This window comes from Arvicola amphibius, chromosome 9, assembly GCF_903992535.2.
Source record: "Arvicola amphibius chromosome 9, mArvAmp1.2, whole genome shotgun sequence".
Classification (NCBI taxonomy): Eukaryota; Metazoa; Chordata; class Mammalia; order Rodentia; family Cricetidae; genus Arvicola; species Arvicola amphibius.
The window spans coordinates 49,381,859-49,407,756 of record NC_052055.2 but is presented as its reverse complement, the minus strand read 5'-3'; the positions used below and the strand labels follow the sequence as shown (position 1 = coordinate 49,407,756).

Here is a 25,898-nt window from a genome sequence, read left to right as displayed (position 1 = left end):
AAATATCCGAGAAAAACGGAAACAACAAGGGAACGCGGCGGGGTGGGGGCGGGGCGGATGGAAACAGCTTCAGAACAAAACATTCTCAAGAATATCTGCCTTTGCTACTTTGTTTTGGGCTCTAGCGCTTATCACTGTCTTGTCTGACTCCCGTCCCTGGACCCGTTCCGTTAACCCTCTTGTGACTCCACCCTCCTCTCTCTGGTTCTTTCTCTCTTGGTTCATTAAGGCTCCAGCAAATCTTCCTATCCGCCTGCCCCTCCCCTTGTGGAAGGAAATCTTAGGGACGGGATGTATATTCTGAAACTTCTGAGGGTGTCTAAGTGACGCTGAGCATGCTCAGTAGCTCAAAGGCAAGGTTTCTTCTCCAGCAGCTGACCTGGTTCGACCTCTCCAAAAATAAACATTTAACTCTCTGAACCCCTGTTTAAGGATAGAATTCGTTTGGGATCTCTCTTCATTTTTAAGGTTCAAAGAGAAGAGGCCAGGATTCCAGGGTCTCACCGCCATCGCAGCCAATGAGGAGCCCGGGGGAGGAGCCTGGCCAGCTCTGGCTGGTGAGGGACTCGCCCCCAGTAGATGCGGTGGAGTTTGAGCTTTGCTGCATCCCGCTGAAGAACAAAATAAGAGTAAAGAAGCCAGGCTGCAGAGCATGGGAGGCTGTGGGGTTTTCTGAAACGTTTGCTGGGCTTTCCGCGGAGCATGAGCCTTTAAAACGAATTCTTTTTGAAAGAAACGCATTTGTGTAGCTGGGAAAATGATACATATGCTAAACGCAGCAGCCTATCGGGTGAAATGGACCAGATCCGGCGCTGCTAAGAGGGCTGCCTGCCTGGTGGCTGCGGCATATGCTCTGAAAACCCTCTATCCCATCATTGGCAAGCGTTTAAAGCAGTCTGGCCACAGGAAGGAAGAAGCAGCAGCTTATCCGCCTGCAGAGAACAGAGAAATACTGCATTGCACAGAGATCGGCTGTAAAAAGCCTGCGCCGGGACTGAATGCAGATTTTTTCAAACAGCTACTAGAACTTCGGAAAATCCTCTTTCCAAAACTTGTGACCATTGAAACAGGGTGGCTCTGCCTCCATTCGGTGGCTCTAATCTCAAGAACATTTCTTTCTATCTATGTGGCCGGTCTGGATGGAAAAATCGTGAAAAGCATCGTGGAAAAGAAGCCTCGGAGTTTCGTCATCAAGTTAATCAAGTGGCTTATGATTGCCATTCCTGCCACCTTTGTCAACAGCGCTATCAGGTACCTGGAGTGCAAACTGGCTTTGGCCTTCAGAACTCGCTTAGTAGACCATGCCTACGAAACCTATTTTGCAAATCAGACTTATTATAAGGTGATAAATATGGATGGAAGGCTGGCCAACCCTGACCAATCCCTTACTGAAGACATTATGATGTTCTCACAATCTGTCGCTCACTTGTATTCCAACCTTACCAAGCCTATTTTAGATGTAATCCTAACTTCCTATACTCTCATCCGGACTGCTACGTCCAGAGGAGCGAGCCCAATAGGGCCCACGCTGCTAGCCGGACTTGTGGTCTACGCCACGGCTAAAGTGCTGAAAGCTTGCTCTCCTAAATTTGGCACACTAGTGGCTGAGGAAGCTCATAGGAAAGGCTATCTGCGGTACATTCACTCCAGAATCATAGCCAACGTGGAAGAAATTGCCTTCTACAGAGGACATAAGGTAAGACAGACATGAAAGCAACGGGTGTAACATGAGACTGGCCAGGCAGCCACGGCAGGGCTAGATACCATCTGTTATCCTATTGACAGGCCCACTTTCTGAACACTACAGAGTCCTCTGTTAGCTAAACTTGTTCTAAAATATAATCTACTGCAGTAGCTTTTTAAGTCACCTACTGTTAAAGAATTAAAGAGTCCAAACTTTTATGAAGTTTCTTGAGAATAAAATTTCAGTACTCTTTAAAAGTGTCTGCACAGCCTCAGTTACTCAAATACAGCCGAACTGACCTCAAAGGCATTTCCTTATAATTCAATACTAAGTTGGTGAGTGGCTCTGTACATATGAAGAAAATGCATATTTGGGAACAAAGAGTAAACCTCTTTGAATTGAGATGAAGGTGCGGGGGTGCTATTCTTTGTTGTTCTTTTGTGTTCAAGATGGGGAAACGGCTTTCAAAGAGAGAACAGTTTGGGCAGTATTGCAAGACTGATCAATGAGAAAGTGTGCTGAAACTTAAGAAATGCAGAGGGTTGTCTATTGAAATCGCATGTCCCTCACTTTTAGTTCATGCTGAGCATGTACTTTTGACAGAAATAATTAAATTTTGCTAGTAGAGAAGTGAACACCAAGATTAGAGGGGACAGGAGTAGGTAGAACTAGGGTGGTATTTTTAAATGTTATGAACCTTCAACAGGAAAATAATTACCCCAAGTACATAAAATTGCGGCATATTATAGTTACTTCAGGATGTTGAGTGTGATGTAAATTGGGGGGTGGAACACATGAAATCTTAAGATGGATGGTTTGGCTAAAAGGTATGTTTTACGCACAAGGCAGAGTGGTGTATCTTTTAAAGCATCAAGAATTATCATCGTTTCTTTTTTAATGGCAGAACCAACCCAAAGAAAAGTTTAAAACTAATTTAAGACCTCTATTCCCACTTGAAATTGACCTTGTATGTTGTGTTAACTGTGCTGATTTGTTATATTCAGATCATTGAACTCAATGTAAATTAGTGGATTCCTTGCTTAAAAGACAAAATCTGGGGAACTGAGTCAATTAAAAAGTAGTCTATACACATTTTGTTTGGTTTTAGATATTTTTAGTGTTCTCAAGAATGATATGTGTTTAACATTCTTACCCATACCTTTATAGAATATTATTTAATTTTAACATCTTAAAATTTAAAATCAAACTATGAATCTCTCTGTCTCTGGTCACCTTCTGTCTGCCTGCCTACCTCTCCCTCTTTACCTCTCGATCACTGTGTGTGTGTGCCTCTGTGTCTGTCTGCCTCTGTGTGTGTGTGTGCCTCTTTGTGTCTGTCTGTCTGTCTGTCTACCCAATTTTCTCTCTTTCTGCCTGCCTACCTCTCCCTCTTTCTCTCTCACTGTGTGTGTGTACCTCTCTGTGTCTGTCTGTCTCTGTGTGTGTGTGCCTCTTTGTGTCTGTCTCCCTAATTTTCTCTCTTTCTTTCTCTCTCTCTCCCTCCGTATGCCTCTCTGTTTCTGTTTGTCTGTCTGTCTCCCCCACTCCCTGAACTCTTGAGAATTGTACCCACGGCCTCATGTGTGTCAGCAACAGGAACATGTTCTAACACTGGGCTATACTCCATGCCACTCCTGTGTGTATTTTAAACAATATTTACTGGATATCATGATTTTAAAATAGTATAAGTGGAAGCTAAACTATATTACGACTAGTTCTAATATCTAGTTACATTTATTGGTTATAGAAATGTAGCAACAAGGGCTGTGCAAAATAAAGCAAAACAATAAACCTACATCATTAAAGGGAATCTTTAAGTAATTACAGAATTTATTTCCATGCTCCACTAATTCTTATATTTTCCCCTTTTAGGTAGAAATGAAGCAACTGCAGAAGAGTTACAAGGCTTTAGCTTATCAGATGAACCTTATTTTATCCAAGCGTTTATGGTACATCATGATAGAACAGTTCTTGATGAAGTATGTGTGGAGCAGCTGCGGACTAATTATGGTGGCTATCCCTATTATCACTGCAACAGGCTTTGCAGATGGTGGTAATAACATTCAGACTTAATTTTAAATATATGCATAACATTATTTCTCGTTCCGATGCCATTGCAGGTTCCCTGTGTCACTGTGTAGACAGCCATTATCTGTAGTTACCTGTACTAAGAAACAGTGGCAGTTTTCAGTGTTCAATAATGAGGCCATCAGTATGGAAGAAGCAACAGATGGCTCAAGGGACCTTGCCAAGGAGGTCATAGGTCTGGCATAGTTTCCCTGGAAGTCTGTCTGTAATAATTCTAATTACATTGCCCAGTGACTTTTCAGTTTATATTTAACCACAAAGTGAACTAATATCTTCAGAAAGAGTATAACAGAAGCACACACGTCATGTTTTGTTGCTAACATCCTCTAGATTAAGCATATGAATTTCCTATAATTGAATTTGCCGTGATTTGTGATTGGAAAGTTGATTAGCCACATTATATAACCAGGAATGTTGTTTCAGGGTGCATGTGAGTGTCTTGGAATGGGTTCTCTATTTGTAGTAATACAGATACTTTCCCATGACATGATTTGGTGATGGGCAGGGGCAATGCATATTAAGCTGCAGGTATTTAATTCTATCCTCTTTGTTGCAACAGTTTTATATATATATATATATATATATATATATATATATACATATATATATGTATATATATATATATACACACACACACACACACACACACAAACTTTTCTTCTTTTGGTATAAATAAAATAAGATAATGGCAAGAAAGACAAAGTTACACTGTTCTTCCTGTAAGAAAGCTTGGATCTTTCCTATTAGAAATGAAGGGGTTACAGTTAGAGTTCAGCTTTCGTAGATTCACATTCACGGATTCAGTCAAGCACAGAGCAGAAATGGGAGTCCAAAACAAACACAGAGAAAATCTGTCCATTATCAACACGTACTTTTTATTCCCTAAAGAACTCAGGGTAACAACTGTTTCCATGGCATTTGCCTCACTTGAAGTATTGTCAATTATTTACAAAGTATTGTACATTTTTATTTAAAATGGTCAAATTTGATTCATTATTAAGCAAAATATATTCATGTCAGTGAACTGTGACTCAGTCCTTTCTTTGTGGTCAGCACTAAATACATCGTGAATATGTTCCACAAGTCAATTTTCAAATAGGAGCTGTGGACATTGATTTTTAACACTTCAATAAACATATTACCAAGAAATGATTTTAGATTTCTATTTTAAAAGATATTCTTAGTAATCGTATTCAAGACATAACCCGAATAACTACTTTTCCCACGGAGTGTTTACAGTGGGAAGAAAGGCACTACAAACATGTGCTCTTCAGATTGGCTTTGCTAAGAAACTGGTCAAAACATAAACTGAAAAGTCATCTCTTAAGCTAATAACATTCACCAAAAAGTTTCATGTTTAACATACATTAGAGATAATCCCAACAAGAAGACTGTAACACAGTGTTGTTAGCAGTGTTTGGTCTTATTAGAAAACCCTAGTGTAATCCTCATAGAATAGAAAAAAAATGCATCTATTAATGGTGACAAATTAACCCCACTGAGACTAGTAAGAAGTAAACATGTATGCCACAAAACTAACTAGCTTACTTACCAAGGGGCAAGGAGATGTTTAAAAATAAATACTACAAATCTAGCAGGCAGTACCGGCTGAAAGGGACATTTTTATGTTGGAATCGTAAGTGACACAAAGTATCACGGAAAGCTCATTTCAAAGACTATCCTGCAGAGGTTGGACAACATAAGGTCCTCAGAGAAGAGCAATGATTGATTCAAAGTCTGCAGCACTAAGGTTGCTGCATGTGTACTGTGTGCCTACACTACTAAAAGTATTTGACCTCGGGTAACTTAGCAAGTGAAAATATCATTTCACTCAGTGAAAATATTTTTTTGAGATACTGATAACGCCTTCAGGTTTCAGATCTAGAAATTATAGGTCATTTTTTTATTGAGCTCTACATTTTTCTCTGCTCCCCTCCCTGCCTTCAAACCTCCCCCAAGGTCCCTATGCTCCCAATTTACTGAGAAGATTTTTCCTTTTTCTACTTCCCATGTAGATTAGATCCATGTATATCTCTCTTAGGGCCCTCATTGTTGTCTAGGTTCTCAGGGATTGATTTGTAGGCTGGTTTTCTTTGCTTTATGTTTAAAAACCACTTATGAGTGAGTACAATAATTGTCTTTCTGAGTCTGGGTTACCTCACTCAAAATGATGTTTTCTAGTTCCGTCCATTGCCTGAAAATTTCAAGATTAAAAAAAAAACCCAAAGTCATATTTTCTAATATAGTCTTAAATCTTAATTTAAAGTGGGGTATTGTGGTGCAAACCTTTAATCCCAGCAGTGTGGAGTCAGAAGCAAGTCTATTTCTGTGAGTTCCAGGACATCCTGGGTCTATAAGTTAAGTTCCAGGACAGCTAGGGCTATGTAGAAAAGAAAGACCATATGTAGTGTGTGTGTGTGTGTGTGTGTGTGTGTATGTATGTATGTATGTATTGAGCCTAATCACTTAGTTGTCTCTCATGTTACAGATAAAATAATTGCATGATACTATATGTTTTATGGCATAAGAAAGTGGAGAAGTGAGTGAAGCAATGGCTTGAGACACGGTTCAGTGGTTAAGAGCCCTTGCTGCTCCTACAGGGAACTAGAGTACAGTTCGCAGCATCCCTATTGAGTAGCTCACAGGTGCTTGTTACCCTAGTTCCAAGGTACTTTGGCATCCTTTTCTCGCCTGCATGGGCAGTATCTATCCTCATGTGCACATACCCACCTGCCTCCACACATATACGTAATTAAAAATTTAAATAAAAATTTAAAAATATGAAACAGAATAGATAAGAGAATGCTTAATTTGGAAAATGAGAATGAAGGGGGTTCTAGAAAAAGGGAAAGTGGGGAACTCCTTCGCCTGATGTAATAGTTAACCAAGCTTTGGGAAGACTATCTAAATTTATAGGCTTTAGTTTTCTTAGTCATGTGGGTAATTATACATATCATTTAGAGTTGCCATGAAACTGTAATGTTCCCATGTGCATTGTTCTTGGTAAGGCTAAAAAGTGAGGTACCCGTTCTTGTCAGAATTTATTACACTCCGAAACTGTGGGCTCTAGAGTTAGAGGACTTGAGCTTAAAAGGCAAGCTTTTCTGCTTTCACCCCGGGAAAGTCGTTCCACTTTTCTGTATTTCAAATTCCTCAGATTCAAAATAGGCAAAGTTAGCAGGATTGTCATGAAGATTCATGCAGAACTTAGGATGGCATCTGCTCATAGAAAATAATTCATGGGTGTTTGCTAATGTCACCATTGTTGCTTAAAGAAGCAAGGATCTGAAAGTGGCTAGGGAGTCAGAAGTAAAACTGTTTAGGAGAAAGAATCTGTAGAGTTTTTGTTGGAGGGGGAAAAGGTAAACAGCGTCTTGGCTGCTGTAGATCTATTCGACGGAAAAGATGTATTTGTACGATGTCAAGTGAGCATTCATAGTAAGGACAGGGCATTCATACAGAAAAAAATTACCTTCAGAGCATACTGTCTTCCACTTCAGAAGAGGGCCTTAGAGCCTCTGTTTTAGAGATCCTGGTTTGTCTAAGTTCAGATGGGTAGCTACCTGGAGCGCTGGGGGCTGGAGACACTATGTATCTCCTGGTATACTGCCTCTACTCCTGCACCACAGCCACCATGCTGCAACTTGCTTTGTAAGTCAACAGTAATGATGGGCCAATCACTGAAATGGAAACTTTCAAGTCTTCAGTTACGTTGTTACTTTATTAATTATTTCAAGGCTATGTGTCATTGTAAGGCTATGTCTCCCTGTCTTTGTATTGAGGGAAAGACAGATGACAGAGGAAAACTTGTCAGTGGGGATCTTGCTCCTCATTAAAAAGTCAGATTGCTGACCTGAGAAATAAAATCGGTGAGCATTTAGGTCATGGATTTCTTATCTCCTTAATATAAGGAGATATTAAGATATCCTTAATATCGCCGACATTAAGGAATCTGGCCTTGTTAGAGAGGCCAGGCAGGTGACTGTTCATGCAGGCTTATCATTACTTGTCCCGTTTCCAAGGTACCTGCCAAAAAAACATGGTAATTTAAAAGTCATGCACTGTGAGAAAATATTTACTTTGTTGCTAAAAGCATAAAGAAACCCCAGAAGGCATTAATCTGCCAAAGCAGCACCGGAGCTGTGATTCCACACCAACCCCCGTCCATCTGTGCAAATGGGTTTTTGTTGTTCTTGTTCAACAGAGGTTGCCAGTGAAAGGCCAAACCCCTTTTAACCTACATTCATAAAAACCCAGTGATTAGTTGAGATGGTCAACAAGGTGGTTGAAATCCTAACCCTTTCCTAGTTTTAGCTCACGGATGAATTCACTGTTTCAGTAGCTGGTTGAGAATCCCATAGGATTTTTCTATTTTATATATATATATATATATATATATATATATATATATATATATATATAGTTATGTATTTAAATATATTTTCAAGATATCTAGAGCCAAGCATGTGCTGCACAACTATAATCCTAGAACTCGGGTGGCTGAGGATGGAGGATCACAATGTAAAGACACAGTCAGGACTCATAGTGAGAAGAGCAGTCAAGTGTGTAAATTCCAAAGGACTAACAGAGAAGGGCATGCTAGTGATTCAGCTGAACTATAGGATGAAGAATCCTTGAGAAAGGAGGAAAACATCAAAATTATTAGGGCCAGACTAGTTCAGATTCCTGTTATAGGAACCATACCATAATGATGTTTTGTATTCTACTCAGTATGCTGGTGTACACATTTGCATGGGCCTGCGCATGTCTGCATGTGGGTGTATGCATGCATGTGGATGCATGTGTGCATATGGGTGCATGTGTGTGAAGTTCAGAAGTCAATGTCAGGTATCTCCTGAGATAACTCTTCACCTATATTTTTAGGTATGTGTACTTTAATTTTTAAAATGAAATTTTTATTATTTAAAGTGGTGCATGCCTTTAATCCCAGCACTCGGGAGGCAGAGGCAGGCGGATCTCTGAGTTCGAGGCCAGCCTGGTCTATAAGAGCTAGTTCCAGAACAGGCTCTAGAAACTACAGGGAAACCCTGTCTCGAAAAAAAAACAAAAACAAAAACAAAAAATATATTATACATGTATACATTTATTACTCTGTGTGTGTCTGTGTTAATGTATGAATGCAAGTACATATGTACCACATCATGCATAAGGAGGTCAGAAGACAACTTTTGGAAGTTGGTTATCTCCTACCATGTAGGTTCTGGGGATTTCAGGCTTGGCAGCAAATGACTTTACCCCCTAAACCATCTCAACAGCAACTCCTCCTTCCCTTTCTTCTTTCTTTATTTTTTTTAAATTTAGAGCTCATTGATTTATGCTGGCTGACCAGTGAGCTCCAGAGACCCTCCTGCTCCTCCAGGGCTAAAGTGACTACCGTGCACAGCTTTCTTTTTAAAGTGTGGGTACAGGCAATTCAAACTCAGGTCCCTGTGCTTGCACAGACAGCACGTTCCTGAGTCATTGGCCCAGCGTCCTCAAGTTAGTTCTTTCATTGAGAATGTCAGGAGAGTTTATTACAGTTGTAATAGTAGTAGAAAATTGGATACAGGAAATGTCTAAAGGAAGCTAAATGAAAATAACCTAATGCCCATAGATTTAGTTGTACTAACTTCTTGTTCTAATTAAATAATGCAAAAGGGAACTTCTAATAAACCCTAATACATAGTATTTATTATACTTAATAATAATAATTAAATGTATTTTTAGGAAATTACTGGTAGTGATAAAATATTGTTATTTTAGCCATAATTTAATTGATATAAAGTAAGACAATTACTTGGAAAAAAACCTTAGCATTTCTGTGATTTTTCTCTTAGATCTGGAGGATGGCCCAAAGCAGGCAATGGTTAGCGATCGGACAGAAGCTTTCACCACTGCCCGGAATTTATTGGCCTCTGGAGCTGACGCTATTGAAAGAATTATGTCTTCATACAAAGAGGTATTTGAATTTCTTGCAAATTTGCGTAAAATATGAAAGCATCTGAAAGCAAAGTGTAAATGATGAAGTATGTGTAGCATTTTAGAAACAATTTTTTTTCTCACTCTCTTTCTAAATTGCCAAGCATAGAATTTAGGTCAAGGGTGGCAACTCTACTGTGAGGTGCTCATTTACTTCTGTTTACAAGCATGATTTTACTTGATTTTAAATGAAGAGAACAAAAAGGGATTGCTCTTGTGTGGCCTCTAGAGCCCATGCCTGATTTACCTTGAGACTTCATCATTGACAAGTCACATGATATCCTCAAGATTCTTGTCTGCATGGATCTTGATACCTAGTTTAAGTGATAGTTTTTTTACGTCACTCACTTTAATATTAAGCAATATATTTACTATTAAAATTAGACAATGCCAGACAGGGGTGGTGCATGCCTTTAATCCCAGTACTTGGGAGGCAGAAGGAGGCAGATCTCTAAGGAGATAGAGACCAGCCTGATGTATTGAGTGAGTTCCAGGACAGCCAGGGCTACACAGTGAAACCTTGTCTCTAGGGGGTAAAAAGCAATAAACAAACAAACAAATAAATAAATAAATAAGACAAAGAAATTGCCCATCTCCAATTGAAATGTGCTAAGTCGCAGAAGGATCGTCATTTGCCTATCCTAGATTATCTCCAAGGGTAAAAATGACTTCATCATTATCTCAACTTCGTATGCCATGAATCTAAGATTGTTCACTTCTTTTTTTTTTTTTTTTTGGTTTTTTGAGACAGGGTTTCTCTGTGGCTTTGGAGCCTGTCCTGGAACTAGCTCTTGTAGACCAGGCTGCTCTCGAACTCACAGAGATCCGCCTGCCTCTGCCTCCTGAGTGCTGGGATTAAAGGCATGCACCACCACCACCCGGCGATTGTTCACTTCTTAAAGGCACATTGTGCTACTGTGAGCAGACAAGAAGTCGCCATGTCTTCTCCACGAGCTGCAAGGAGCGACAGGCTCCTTCTTAGTCAGGATTCTACGTTCCACAACAAAACCCCTGGTGACCCAAAGCTCCTGTCTTCTGGCGTACTCTTAGTTTTATAGACATTCCCTTCCCATTCCAGTGTCTATCCCAGTCTACTTCCCCATTGCTTCCTGTTCTTTTTTAGTTCTTCTGTAATTTTAGATGTTTCCTAGGCCACTATTTTTATTTGCCCAATTGGCTGCTTGGTTTATGTCAACCTGACACAGAGCCGGACATATCCGGAAAGAGGGAAACTTAACTGAAACAATGTCTCTAATAAGATTGGCTTGTGGGGGTATTGTAAGGGTTATGGGAAGGCCTGGGTTACTGTGGGTGGGTAGTGCCAGCTGCCCCTTCTGAGCAGGTGGTCCTGAGTTGTATATGAAAGTGGCTGAACATCCCCTGGGAGCAAGCCTGTAAACTGCGCTTCTCACAGCCTCTGCTTCAGTTCCTGCCTGCAGTGTCCTGCCTTCAGTTTCTGCCCCTGACTTCCCTCAGTGACAGAGTGTGGCCTAGCAGTTGTAGGATGAAATAAACCCTCTCCTCTCCAGGTAGCTTTGGGTCATGGCCTTTTAACACAACAGTAGGACACACATCATTCTTTTAAATTTGTATTTTGCTAAACTGTCTCTCTTTTTGTCTCTATTGAAGAGATCAAGACTTCCTTTCAGATACCATTTTCAAAGTCATCCTTTAGATAGCTGTAACATTAATGTACATCAATATGTGGTCAAATTACAGGCCTTCTCTTCAGTAGAAGGCCTGCGACCCTAACACCTCCTCATTATAGCTTACGTTTTACACACAAAGCGCTCAGCCATCTGCCAGCACCCGTGTGTTCATCTACAGATGACGGTTACGAGACATCTTTTGTGACGTGCATGCTGATTGGTGTCAGTTTTCAATTCTTTTGCCGAGCCAAATGATACGGTTAAGACAAGTCACCTTTCACGGTCCCCTGATAGCAAGCTGTTCTGGCAGTATAGAAAAAAAGCAGCAGAAGTTTAGCCTAGATGGACAGCTGGCACAACCAGAGCAAAGTGTCTCTCTATGGAGCCTTGTGGACTAAAGCAGAAATTCATTTCGTCTTATCTTAAAATCTTATCTAGAAAAAAATCATCTGCTTATAGCTTTCCTTGAGCATCAAAGCCACATTTGTCTTCACTCCAGAAGCTGGATTGTGGGGTTTCTGCCGCAAAGGTCCTGAAGCCTCTCACTGGGTGCTCTTTCACAACGTGTCCCCTCTATTACAGATATTCCTCTGCTGAAACAGGAACTTTGACAACATTTGGCTTAGAAACGTTTGTTTATAAATAAGACCCAAAGTACTTTTCTCCTATTTAATAAATTCCTGTCCACGCGTGTATAAACAAACCTGCCTCTTGGTGCTGCTGAAAGTTAGGAAAGCTGCTTCGGGTTCTATTTGGAGAGAGCAAATGTGTCTGGAAGAATTGTTTGCTTTTAATATTTAACTGATTAGTAAAATTAAAGTCAATACCATATTGGTTTTCATTGTTCTATTTTGATATTTTTGAATATATGCATGTATTTATGGAGGAGTGAACCCCGAGGCTTCATATATGCTCGACAAGTGTTCCATCCATCACTAAGCTCCATATGCAGAGTAATGATCTAGTTTAAATAGAAAAAGAAAAGGGATGGTAATTGTAATGCATGTTTTTATTCCCAGTGCTTAGGAGGCAGGGCAGGCAGACCTCTTTAAGTATGAGGCCAGCCAGAGCTGCTACACAGTAAGTCTCTGACTCAAAAATAAAACAAACAAACAGAAAACCCAAACAAACAAACAAACAAACAAACGGAAGCAAATATAAAGGATCATCCTTTCATTTAAGCAGGACAAATCAGAAATGTGACTAGAAGACATGCATAACTCATTAATATTACAGGAGCTTCTCAGTTCATTTTGAACACTGAGGTAAATCAATATTTTTGTTTTACAGCTCCAACGAAAGCTATACTGATGTCTTCTTTATTGTCCCTAATAAGCGTCTTTCCATGGCTTGCTTCAGTAATCAGATGTATTGGTTTTTTTCTGTCAATATACAATAGCGTCTTTCCATGGCTTGCTTCAATAATCAGATGTATTGGTTTTTTTCTGTCATATACAATAAAGTAGAATCTTCAGCAACAAATTAAGAGGTTTATACACTACATAATATTTTAGAGTATCTATTATGGCTGTATTAACTCATTCTTTACACATTGATTTTAGATCACTGAACTAGCAGGCTATACTGCTAGAGTCTACAATATGTTCTGGGTCTTTGATGAAGTGAAAAGAGGCATTTATAAGAGAAATGTCACTCAGGAGCCTGACCAGCATAGCAAGAGTGGAGGGATCGTGGAGCTACCCCTCAGTGACACCCTAGCAATTAAAGGTAACTAACTTCAGGGGTTTTCATGATGTGGGGTTCAGTGTCATCTTATGAAAAGAACTAAAGAATTCTTTCGTAGAAAACAGCTTTTCAGAGTTAAAGAAACTAGAATTTGAACAGCAAGCATTATTTAAACAGTGGTCTGTAATATTGTGTTGACAAGCAGGGAAGGAAGGAAACATGGCAGTGATATTTTGGGAAATGTCTTCACGTTGCGTTTGCAAACAGCACACGTGGCTGAAAGAATTGTTTGTTCTTAAAGTCTGAGCTAATAAGTAGAATTAATGTTACTGCCTTATTGTTTTTCATTATTCTATTTCTAAATGTGTGTCATGTATTAAAATATTTCACTTCCTAATTCTTTTCTTGGAGCAGTGTTTTTTTTTTCTTTTTTGTAGGAAATAGGGGAATCAAATAACTCTAATTGTGTGGCTAGGTTGCATCAGATAGAGTTTAAGTCTGTGGGAATAAAGATACTGGCTTTGATTATGATTGTTTTTTCCAAAACATTTTCTAAGTGGATTTAAATATAGATGTTAAATTGACTCATGTATTTTTTATTTTTTTCTATGACTTATAGATGTGAATTATCTTTATAATCGAGTTTATCCATTCTGTTGTATTATTCAAATTGATTAGCAGTAACTTGTGATGGCCTTTGTGACATAAACTATTCCTTGATTGCAGGAACAGTTATTGATGTGGATCACGGAATCATTTGTGAAAATGTGCCCATAATTACACCAGCAGGAGAAGTGGTGGCTTCAAGGCTAAACTTCAAAGTAAGATGATAGTCAAGAATCTTCTGGTTGTTGGCCTCACACTAATAGAAAACCACTCAGAATTCATGTACCTTATGTTAAATACTTGGAGAGGAGCGTGTGGAAAAGGGGAAGTCAAAAAGGTATGCACAGCGGCTCAGTTGCAGCAGCAGTAACTTCCTCAGAAAGCAGAGAGAAAAGAGAACTTTGATTTTAGCTGCTTTAGTGCTAGGTTGAAAATCAAATTACAGATCACTGAGACCCTTCAAGATAGTTTTGGGGGAAACAAGAGGAAATATAAGAAATTAATATCTGGAAATGAATTTTTACTTTTTCTAAAAGTTATTAAGAAATCTGTAAGACTACACTCTTACATACTTTCTAAAAATATTGCCTTTCGCCAAAGGTCATTATCAAATTCGGTTTATCTAATACAAATTTTCTAATTTTAATTTCTACTTTAAAAAAATCAGAAGATTCATGGATACAGCTTCAGGTTTTAATTCTGTTGAAAATAATTGATTTAATATTCTATATATTAATTACAAAACTAAGAAGTACAAGAACATTTTGTAAGTTCACAGCTCTGATTTAAAAGCTTTGTGAAATTTAAACATACTTTTAGAACTTAGTAAAAAATGTCAAATATGTTGTATTGGTACTTAAGTCATTGTGTCCATACACTGATAACTTAGAAAGAGGAACTATTTAGTTGGCTCTTTGTTTCGGGGGATCTACTTAGGGTTGAGCAGTCTCACTACTTTGGGCCTGAGAAATAGCTGAACATCTTCCACGAACGAGAACCAAAGTAAAGTCCTTAGTGCACGCTAGATAGCAAGTAGAGAAAGAGAATGCACAAAGGGTCAGGCCAAGGAACAATCAGAGGACAAGTTTTAACTGACCTTCTCCTTCAAGGTAGGACTCATGTCTGAGGCTCTCCACCACCTTCCAAAATGTAACACAAGTTGGAGACTTAGTGACCAACACATGAGTCTAGAGGGGACATTTCAGATTCAAACCATACCAACTAAAATGAAGGCAGCTGAGCTATGTTTAAATGAAGGCATGGTCAAACTTCATGACTCAATTATGAACACCATAATACTAATGATTTTGGAATAGATCTTAGCCTAGGCTTATTATTAGAAATATGTTTACAATTGATGAAGGTTACTGATGTTGAAAAGAGAGGATGCAATACATTAAACACAAAGGAAATTCTGTTAATAAATTCGAGAGAAATAACTTGGTCAAGATTTATCTTTTCATTATAAACCTACATATTGGTTTTATTATTGGGATAGGACATGAGTACCAATTAGCTACTCACTTCAAATATGAAATATTTTATTATCTATCAATACTTAGGTAATTTAGATGGGGATAAAGCTGAGTGGTTAGGGTGCTTTCCTGGCATGCAAAGACCTTGAGTTCAGTCCTCACTCTCGAAAACAAAGAAACAGAAACAGTCTGTGATTTTTATGTGGCTCTTTGTTTCTGTGGTTGTTTTGTCGGTGTAGGTAATATATTACCGGTTCTTGTTGCTATAATTTTTAAATAAATAAACAAGGCCTGAATATACTGTCTTCTAACTACGCCCCCTTAGAGCCCTCATTCCCTGAAGAAAAACTCAGAGCTCAGTCTCTGGTAGAAAATAAACAGTAATCCAGAAGAAGACTCTTACAGACTTTTAAAGAAAAACTCAGAGCTCAGTTTCTGGTAGAAAATAAACAGTAATCCAGAAGAAGACTCTTACAGACTTTTAAAATCCTATGAAGATGTACATTGTTACAACACACTGTTTCCTATTATATTTGCCCCGAGAAGCTGTATTTCAATTCTAATCTCCGTAGAATAGGATAAAAAGTTGTGTCTTTTCAGTATTAATTGGGAAATACAAAATTATTGTTTCTGGTTTGTCAAGACAGGGTTTCTCTGTAGCTTTTGGAGCTTGTCCTGGAATATGCACTGTAGACCAGACTGGCCTCAAACTCATAGAGCTCCACCAGTCTCTGCCTCCTGAGTGCTGGAATTAAAGGCGTACTCCACCATAACCTGGCTGGGAAATACATACTGTTTAAGGAAAATGATTTTCATCCTTTTGTTGTACTTCAAAATTAAAATTTTGACTTATCAAAAAATTCAAAGTGTATTTAGTCAGCATTTTTTGAGAACTTATGCTAAAGAAATAGATAAATATAAGAAAGTTTTCCAACTTAAAAAAAACATGTTAAATTCCTAGGAATTCCTAATAGAAACTGACCCTTTTAGAACATTTTAAGAATGTACTACTCCAAAAATCTTTTGGAGAGTACTCATGCATCTGTCAAATTAATCATCAAGGAATCTAGAAGAGAAGAAGCAAGTCAATTCACCTTTGTCTTTGTTTTTGGCATTGTGTCTTCTCTATGCCAGAAAGTAAGCTATTTGTGTCCATTCCGTGGAAATATAAGCACATAGACATCCTGTAGAGCTCTGCCTCTTGTCCTTTCGTCTTAGCTTCGGTTTTCACACCACTGATTATAAAACAGATCAAATCTGTAAGCAGCATTCCTGTCCCTTGCTCTTCATGTTGCCCTGCCCATGGGATAGGAAGGCAGCCTTCCCACCCTACTGAGCACAGTGCAGAGACCCGAAGTCCAGCTGTTTAAATGTAATTGGTAACTAAGACAAATGATAAAGGGGAGCTTCTGATAACAAGTAACTTGTTTTATCAATGGATGATATACGTATATGATCACAATTTATATAAAGAGGGTGAATATTTTATGTGTATACAGTCTTCCTAAGTGAGTGATGGGCTCCATGACACCCAAACCTGTTAACATTCAACTCCTTTATGTAAAATTTTATACAGAAAAAGGTTCTGTACATATTCAATACAGGCACAACCTTTTTTTCCCTTCAATTATTTCAATTCTTAGAGAGATGACTCCTCAGAACTAGAGTCTGGAATATGGAGACTTGCCCATATCTGTTTAAATTCAACCTAAACCATACTTTATGGTACAGTGCTCTTGCTTTCATCTGGTTTTGTTTCATAAGTATATTTATTACATCTGTGAATGAAGCAGAATAAGAATAATCTTTTCTCTTTGATTGTGTGCTTTTGTAGCATTTCAGACACTGAAGTAAAAAATTAAGAACCCAGCAGGCTCCTTGGGTAACTGTGCTTTATAGTATATTCAGTTATGAGTTGCATTTGGATTTATATAAATTTAATTAAATAGTTGGATAAATAAAATGTAACGCATTTTTAATTTAGACCTTATGATTTATCTTCTTTCCTGTGTAGCTCATCTCTCTCCATGTGTGTAGATCTGATAATGATATCTCAGTTGAAGTGTTGAAGAGTCAGTGTTCATTCTAAGAAGATCCATTTTCTTGCAATTAATTTTACAATACTTTTAGCTTTAGAGAATTGTCAAAGCCAGATTTGACATTCTAATCCTGATATATTTTCTTTGATTTCTTTAACGTCCAATATTATCACGTGATTGAATGTTTAAATAACTTTAAAATGCTACCAAATGAAAAAAATTATTAAGTATTGCAACTTACTATTTTATTTCTGACTTCAGGTAGAAGAAGGGATGCATCTTTTGATAACTGGTCCCAATGGTTGTGGGAAAAGCTCTCTGTTCAGAATCTTAAGTGGGCTGTGGCCTGTGTATGAAGGAGTCCTCTATAAACCACCTCCCCAACACATGTTCTATATTCCACAGAGGTAAGGCATTCTTCATATCAAATGACGACAATTGCCTTTGCTCTTGAATTGTGTTTATTCCTCAGGCTCTTTGGTTTATGCTCAACTAAGGGTATTTTCATTGAGAGAAGCTGTTGAATAAGTAGGAATGAGTTCAGTTGTCCCCAGAATTCTTTTTCACTGTTTTGACTGTAATAGATTCTGGATCAGTGCTGCTTCCTGTAGTTTCCACACTTGATAAGATGCTAAGAATAGTCAGAGACTTCAGATGTCTTAGGAAAGAATAAATTGATCCAAGGAATGATTAGATGTCAGATTATCTTCTTGGAGATAAAGATATAGTGCTTTGGTTCTAGTCAGGTCTTTCCACCATGTTACATGTACTCATGTGCCTGAAAATTCTCCACTCAATCCTGAAAGTGTCCTTACAGTCGTTGTTGTGATTATGCTACATAATTAATAATCTTAACTATCCTAATTAAAATTGTTTTAAGGATGAGAAAATAAGATAAACAAAGAAAAGTTCGTTGTTTTTGCCAAAATCTTTAATCATTTTCCATCCTAACAACTACAGAAGTATCTAAACTCAAAGTTATATATTTGAGAGTTTAAAGTATTTATTGTGGGTGAGAGAAAACCAGGTATAGACAAAAGATAAGCTTCTGTGGTCCCATGAGTTCTTCAAGTGTCAGCCAGGTTCAGTAGACAGTACATTACTGGCATTGCATCCGGGTCACCCGATCTGCCCTCTGGGCCAAGCAGACAGGACACAGTATTCAGTCTGATCAGAGGACTTCACAGAGACATGTATTGGGGAACCTAGGATGGAGGCATGGGGCTGGAGCACAAGTTCATGTCACACTGAGGGCCGGCATCTCACACGTTAGTCCCCTCTTCTTTGTCATTAAATGGTGCTATCATCCTGCCCATTGGTCTGAGCTTTAGACCATAAGCAGCAGTTTGAGACTGTGACTTTATTTTCTTTCAAATAGGACTCATGGCATTAGTAGCAGGATGCAGTCTTGTTTATAGGAAGATGAAGAAAAGTGTTGGTTGAAAATGTTAAATATGAGCAGTGTTGCTGGTACCCGAGTTTAACACAACTCAAATGCCATGCGACACAGTAAGCACTGTTTCTTCTCTGTCTTTTGGGTAACCCCAGTTTGAGTTTTATAAATGAATGTAGCAAGTAGCCTGATTTCAATTTTGCACTTAAGCTATAAGGTATAGAACCACGTGAAAAATGTTCTATCAAGAAATGTATTCTTGATGAAAATGAAAGCACATAAATAAAGTTTACATTTACCCATTAAATATTATGTATATGTTGTATGAATGAAACACTTTTGAATATACATTTGATATAGTGAAAAGAGTTTCCCAAGTAGTGGGCAAGTTTATGAAAGTGACTAAATTAACCTTTACCCTCAGAGGGAACGAGCCACGATGCTTTACAATAAACAGTAATCATTAAGAAATTTTTTCTATGAAATGTATTTTTGCCTAAGAAAAACTTCCAACTCCAACCTAGTTAAAGAAAAAAATAAGCAGGAGTAGTCTACATTTTAATTCTTACATGATTATTGTTTTAAGTCAGTTCACCTTAATTATTTGCATCTAAGGGCATGGGAAATCATTTTTACACCTAAATTTTTATAGAGTCACGCTCCTTCCACTTTTGCTCAACATTTATTTAAAATACAAATGTAAACAAGGGAATCTAGTTGTAGTGTTTATTTCCTATATTCTAAAAGCCAGTGATTTTTTTTCAAGTAAGTTTTCAAATGATCACAGAAGATTTTATTACGTAAAGGAAGATAACAATATGACCTCTTTTAAAATATGTGTCAGTAAATGAACATAGGTCATCAAATAAATGACTGCTATGATTAATTTTTGCATGACTCCCCAGCAATGGAATGTAAGCGAGCTACTAGTTTGGCAGAAAAGCCAATGCAGAATTCAGGTCTATGTATGAACTATGTGTAGGTCATTAAACAGATTCTACAGTTAATCAGTGTGATTGAAGTATTTCTTTTTAGAGACTGGATCTGTTTATGCAGTGATTAAATGCAAAATACATCGCTGCTTTCACTGGTGAAAGTGCAGTGGGTTTTATGACAGTGGGTTTCTTATATTATGTAATAAGCAAAGTAAAACTACTTGGGGAAAAGTTCGCAGTTGGTTTTTGACCAAACCTTCACACACAGGGACCCAGACAGAAATGCTACTCTGACTCATTTTAAAAAATTGGGAAACACGAATTCCTGAGAAATTGCGAAATTGCACTAGTGTTTTCTCAGTTGGTGTCTTCTAATGCTTTAGCAATGTTCATAACAAGAACCAGATCATTGGGAAACTGGGCCGTGGTACATGAAGACAGAGTTGGTCTGTATAAATTCCACGCCATTGTCCCGCACCCTGTGTTCGTCAATGACAGGATATAAGAACTGGAGCAGCCGTAGGTTTTAGGACAGAATGTTTCGTCTGGAAAGTGCATTAGCCACTTTCTGTCTCCGGGCTGGTGAATGGCGAGAGGCTGGGGCTTTGCTCAAGTAGTACTGGAAACCCATTCTGGCATTTTCCAGCGGAGACCGAATGTCCTGCACCATCTGACTGTGCCCCTCAATCAGATGGCTGATGCTCATCACCCCCTACTGGACCAGCTTTCATGACTTTCAAGAAGCATCTTCCACTTTGGTTCCACGTTGGTGTATTTCCTGAATTATTTTTTCAATTCTTGGTGCCTTTTCTCTCTGTCCCAAGCCTCTAAATACAGGCTGATGACTCTCGGCTCTTGCTTTCACTTCTTCCCTGATTTATGGCCTATGACTCACTTACTTAGCCCTTGGTGAGTTTCTGTCTGCAGCTGCCACAGCCCCCAAAGCCAACTTTACAGTTTTACGTGTATTTAATTTAGCTTCCTAGCTAATCAATGCTGTCAATGCACTGTCTATCATCAAAATGAGACACTGAAATATGGGATGTGGGAGAACCTAGAGGAAAGAAAGGAGGGAGGGAAGAATGACAGAGGGGCACTTCACATCCCTTTGTGCTGCTTTAGCTAGCCTCCAGGGATCGTTAGAGTACACACATTCTCTTTTCAGCAACTTCTATGGTTGGGCATGACCCAGCCTGGAATTCTGTTTCAAATGTTCCTGTCTCACTACTATTCTTTTTTGAAGGAAATTATCTCAGGAGGGAGGCGCTAAGGAAGCTCTTACTACTCAAAACAGCATGCCCATATACTACATCAAACAGCCGGCAATAGACTTAGACTTCCTACAACCATATATCAGAATTTGTGTACATATGTCTAAATTCTGTCCGTCACTCTGAGTCTGAGAAATAAAACGTTAAAAAATGAAAGATTATGTACAATCTTCATAAGGCTTGTATTAAACTGGGTGGTGGTGGCACAAGCCTTTAATCCCAGCACTCAGGAGGCAAAGGCAGGTGGATCTCTGAGTTGGAGGCCAACCTGGTCTACAGAATGAGTTCTAGGCCAGCCAGGGCTACCCCAGGGAACTGTCTCAAAAACAAAAGCAACAACAAAAGAAATTGCATTAAATTAGCCAAACTTCCTGCAGGTGGGAGGTTCTTGTGTTAAACCCATGCCTCAGGCATGCTGAGCACACACTTTGCCACTGAGCATTGCCTCAGTACTGAATGACCGCCAGATTTCCTTTCTATTGGCAAATCTGCCTGTCTGTTCTGGCATCTTACACTATAAACCATCTGTCGATTTTGTGGCTTGCACTGGGTATGTTGCCTAATCCTCTTTTGTGATGGATAAATGTCAATTAGCAGTTCTGTTTTAAAGAAATTGCTGAGGAGCAGTGAAGGCTGGGTAGATCTAGTTCTTGAGGCTAATTCCTTGCTTTCTATGCAAACTGTTGGATGATTTAATTTTCATAATAGTAAATATCTTTTTCGAGTTGAGTATCTCTTATTCGCTAAAACACGTAAGAATGTTAGGAATGTTATTATGCATTCAGAACTCACATCTTGAGCTTGCTGTGCATGAAAAAGCCCGATAACATGATTGGTTCAACCTGCGCATTTTTCAGTGATTGGCAGTGAGTATTCATGGTTTGCCCTGCCTTCTTCCTGTTTGGTCACTCGGCGGGAGAAATGGCATATTACTCTTCAACTTTACACTCCCATGCCTTTGAGTTAAAACTGTTCAATCTTTATCAGTATTGTCTAGTTAAACCATATAGTTTTAAGATGTTTGACTCTGAGCACAAAAGTAGAGATTATACTTTTCCGTGTTCTTCTTCCCTCCTTTGTCTCAAATACAGAATAATCAAAATCCAGAAAAATCTAACAAACAGTAAATTATATCAAAAAGAAATATCAAAAAGTTCAATGTTAGGACCAGAAAATGAGAGTCTAAAGCAAATTTTAAAAATAACTAGGATGCTTGTAATAACTAATAACTATGAAAATTTAATTACTGGGTATGGATTTGATCTCCAATACTTTTACTAAGACAGTTAATCATTTTTTACTCTCTTTTTAAAAATTATTTTATTGATGTTTTAGCCTGTATGTATATCTGTATGAACCCTTGTAAGACAAATTTCTCTCTGTAAACCAGAGAAAATTAGATGACTTTGAGATATCTATAGAAATTTTAAGTATTAAGTATTTTGATGAAGTTACAGATTTACTCTGCTTTTTTAAATATTTATTTATTTATTTATTATGTATACAATATTCTGTCTGTGTGTATGCCTGCACGCCAGAAGAGGGCACCAGACCCCATTACAGATGGTTGTGAGCCACCATGTGGTTGCTGGGAATCGAACTCAGGACCTTTGGAAGAGCAGGCAATGCTCTTAACCTCTGAGCCATCTCTCCAGCCCCTTTACTCTGCTTTTTTAAAAATGAAGGCATCTGAAGTATTGAGATCTTGCAAGTCCTATAAACTACACCAGTGAACTAGAGGCTAGCCAAAGAAAATCTACATCAACGTGAAGTACTTTATTAAATACTTAACAGGATCTACCTTTTACATCTACACAGACACCTATTATCCTATTAAGGATAATAAAACTTACTATGGGCTAAAAGCCCACAGACAACTATCCGATGAGAGTGAAATATTTTATATTTACTTGTCCTTTTTTATAAGAATTGTTTTCATTGCTGAGGCTCAGTCAGCACTGCACGAGAGGCAGGTACTCCATCAGGGAGCTACACCTCCATCGCGACTTCGTCTTGTTTTCACTTAGAGAACGCAAGGGAAGTGAGCTTCTTATTTAAATGACGATCACGTATTGAGCCCCTTCCTTTGTGCCTGTGTTGCAGTAAACAGTCTTGCCGCATCAATTCATTCAGCTGCTTCATTCTGCACTCGTGATAAATGGAATAAAATAAGTGACTTCACAAACGAACTGGGTCAAGTTCATAGTTGAGTGGTGGTAATACAATAGCGAGATTAGGAGTCTCTCCAGAACCACCTCTCTAAAGCCTGTTAACACAACAATTACTCTGCCCTGTATAGCACAGAGTGCTGCACGCTGCAACACGGACAGGAATGATGACTTCATCAAATGCTAGCCGTCCGTCAGGGTGTACGGCAAAGCCTTTAGCGGTGCTCATAGACTGGATGCACAGGTGTAATTTTAACATTGCAGTCTTGACTGTGTCTTGTGACGGGACTGCTCTTTGCATTAACATCTATGCTTTATGCTAAGGTGGAGGAGACCTGCACCTACCGATGTGTGTTACGTTAGAGCTCGCATCAATTTTCAGTCAGTAAGCATTCTCTTTCCCAAGGTCCCGAATAGTCACTAAGTGCAAAGTGGTCCTACTTTTCATCAGTGCTGGGGTTACGATTTGTAGGTGTGAACTTAAGATAATTCTGTAAATGATTGCTTAAGGTGATATGTGTAAGCAAATGAACTGTACTCTGCTTTAAGAGAACGTGACTAGAATGGATCAGGAAAGGAAAGAGGGCTGAAGGAGAAACCTTAAACTTAGGACAGAAATGTGACTGAAGATGGTTCAGTTCTTTTGTAAAACAGCCTGGCAGTAGCCCAGAAAGATCTTTGCCCCACAGTTCCTTTTACTGGTTTATACCCAATACGCATAATTCCCCAAAGTAGTAAACAATGAAATATCCTTCCAGAGATGAATGAATGAATTGAATGTGGCTTGCACCTACAATATAACATCATAATAATATTCAGCTCTAAAAAGGAATATAGCTTATTTTAAAACACGCTTGAACCCGAGAACATTTTGTCATTAGGGAGAAGTCAATCATAAAAGAGCACATATTGTGTGAGTCTGTGTATTTGTTATATTTAGAATAGGCAACTCCATGGAGACACGAAACAGACTGGTTACAAGGAGCCGCCAGATGACAGTGTCTGATTCTGGCTATGGGGCTTCTGGAGGAGCCAAGAAAAGTTTTCTCAAGCTGAGGGTGATGGCCACTTGATCTTGTGGATGTGTTAACAAAGCCACTGAATTATAGACATTAAAGGCTGATATGAAATCTTAAGCACATGCCAAATTAAACAAAGATACTTAAGTGGTTCTTTGTATTCATAAAAATCTTTAATGTATGTGTGTAGTTGAAACACAAACATTCTTATTTCAAATAATAGTTAAATATTATACAAAACAATTATGTTCTAAGAGTCCCTCAAAGAAACACTTTGTAAATGCTGTGAAAAAATAAGTGGACATTTAGTCTGCAAAACATGATTTGTATTTAAAGCCATTCTCTTCAGCCAAACATACAGGGCTGGTATAATATTTTTAAATATTTTTAAAATGTGTATGAATGTTTTACCTGCATGTATTTCTATGCACCACATGAATGCCTGATGCCCTTGGAAATCAGAAGAAGGTATTGGAGCCACTGGAATTTATAAATAGTTGTGAACCATCACATGGGTACTGGAAACCAAATGGGGCTCCTCTGCAAGAGCAGCCAGCACTTCTGGCTGCTGAGCCACAGCATCTAGCTCTTACTGTCCGGATAAAACAGATGCTTAGCTAGGATGGCCCGGTGTTCCTGACAGAGCCGCTCCAGTTGGGCATGGTTTGTGAAGTCTCTGCCTGTGTTAGTCGCCACTGCTGCTGCCACAAGTCACCAAATACTGGCAGTTTAAACCAATGAAGAGCCATCCTCTCATAGTCTGAGGCTTACAGTCCAGGCTATTATCACTTTACACTTGGTGTGGAAGCTGAAAGTCTGGGAGGATGATGCGGTGGGTAAGAGCACTTGCTGTTGAACGCAAAGAGACATGCACTGCATTGCCTACATGATCTGATCGTTTGAAAGGATGGCCTTCAGATACTCGAGGTGAGAATGGAGTTAAGAAACTGTTTTAAATCATTTTATAATTTCTTGAAGCAATGTAGCCAGTGTTACTTAGCTCATTCCATTCCTAATCTTTTCCTCCTGATAAACAACATTCAGTTCCTTGTTTTTCAATTAATTTTGGCTGTTTATTTAATTTTATTCATAAAATAATGACATTTTAACATGACTATAAAATCAAAACTTGTATAGAAAGGATGTGGTGCACACCTTTAACCCAGCACCGAGAGGTAGAAGCAGGTAGATCTTTGTGAGTTCAAGGCCAGCCTGGTCTACACAGTCTTCTAGGACAGGACAGGCAAGGCTACATTGTTCTTGAGACAGACACGAGAGAGAGAGAGAGAGAGAGAGAGAGAGAGAGAGAGAGAGAGAGAGAGAGAACAAAAGAAAAGATGTTTAAAGAACACATTTACTCTATCCATTTCACCTTCTTGGTGACATTTTTGGCTTGCTTCTGTTTCCTTCTGTAGGCGTAACCAAAAGCGTGTGTTTATATCACCTTCATCTTTTCATTGAAGGTGACAAACTGTCTACCGGTGTTTCTCAATTGGGGACAACTTTGTAACCTAGGGGAATTTGCCCCATGTGGAGACTTGTAGACAAGTGTTTAAAATCATGTTCGAGGAGATGATGCTGACACCTAGTGGATAGAGGCCAGGTATGACAGTAACCTTCCCACAGCCATGGGCAAGGACAAGTCAGTCATCCGTCAGTCAGCTTGTTGGAGCTGCTGTGAGACACCCTGCTCTGGGTCCGCTTTCACCTTTTCCTTTGCAGCTGAATGGTGATCATAGAACTCGCTCTGTTTCTTCCTGGGTACATGCCTGGCCTCTTTCTTTAGTGCCTCACAGTAGGTCCAGATAGAGGTCCTCTCAGTAGGTAGAGATAGTCGATTCAAGGATTCTCTCCACGTGCTCCTTTAACTTGGCTTTGGACCCTGCAAATAGCACTGCAATGGGTA

General features: G+C 38.8%; 1 protein-coding gene across 1 annotated transcript in view; it reads left to right on the top strand.

The window, feature by feature from the left end:
• The first annotated feature begins 757 nt into the window (after positions 1–757).
• Abcd2 (ATP binding cassette subfamily D member 2) overlaps positions 758–25,898 on the top strand; it is a 39,109-nt gene continuing 13,968 nt past the window's right edge. The window contains exons 1-6 of the mRNA XM_038343706.1: positions 758–1,696; positions 3,557–3,737; positions 9,610–9,731; positions 12,963–13,128; positions 13,813–13,907; positions 17,468–17,613. Coding sequence (XP_038199634.1) covers positions 758–1,696; positions 3,557–3,737; positions 9,610–9,731; positions 12,963–13,128; positions 13,813–13,907; positions 17,468–17,613 — 1,649 coding nt within the window. The remainder of the gene's footprint in view (positions 1,697–3,556; positions 3,738–9,609; positions 9,732–12,962; positions 13,129–13,812; positions 13,908–17,467; positions 17,614–25,898) is intronic.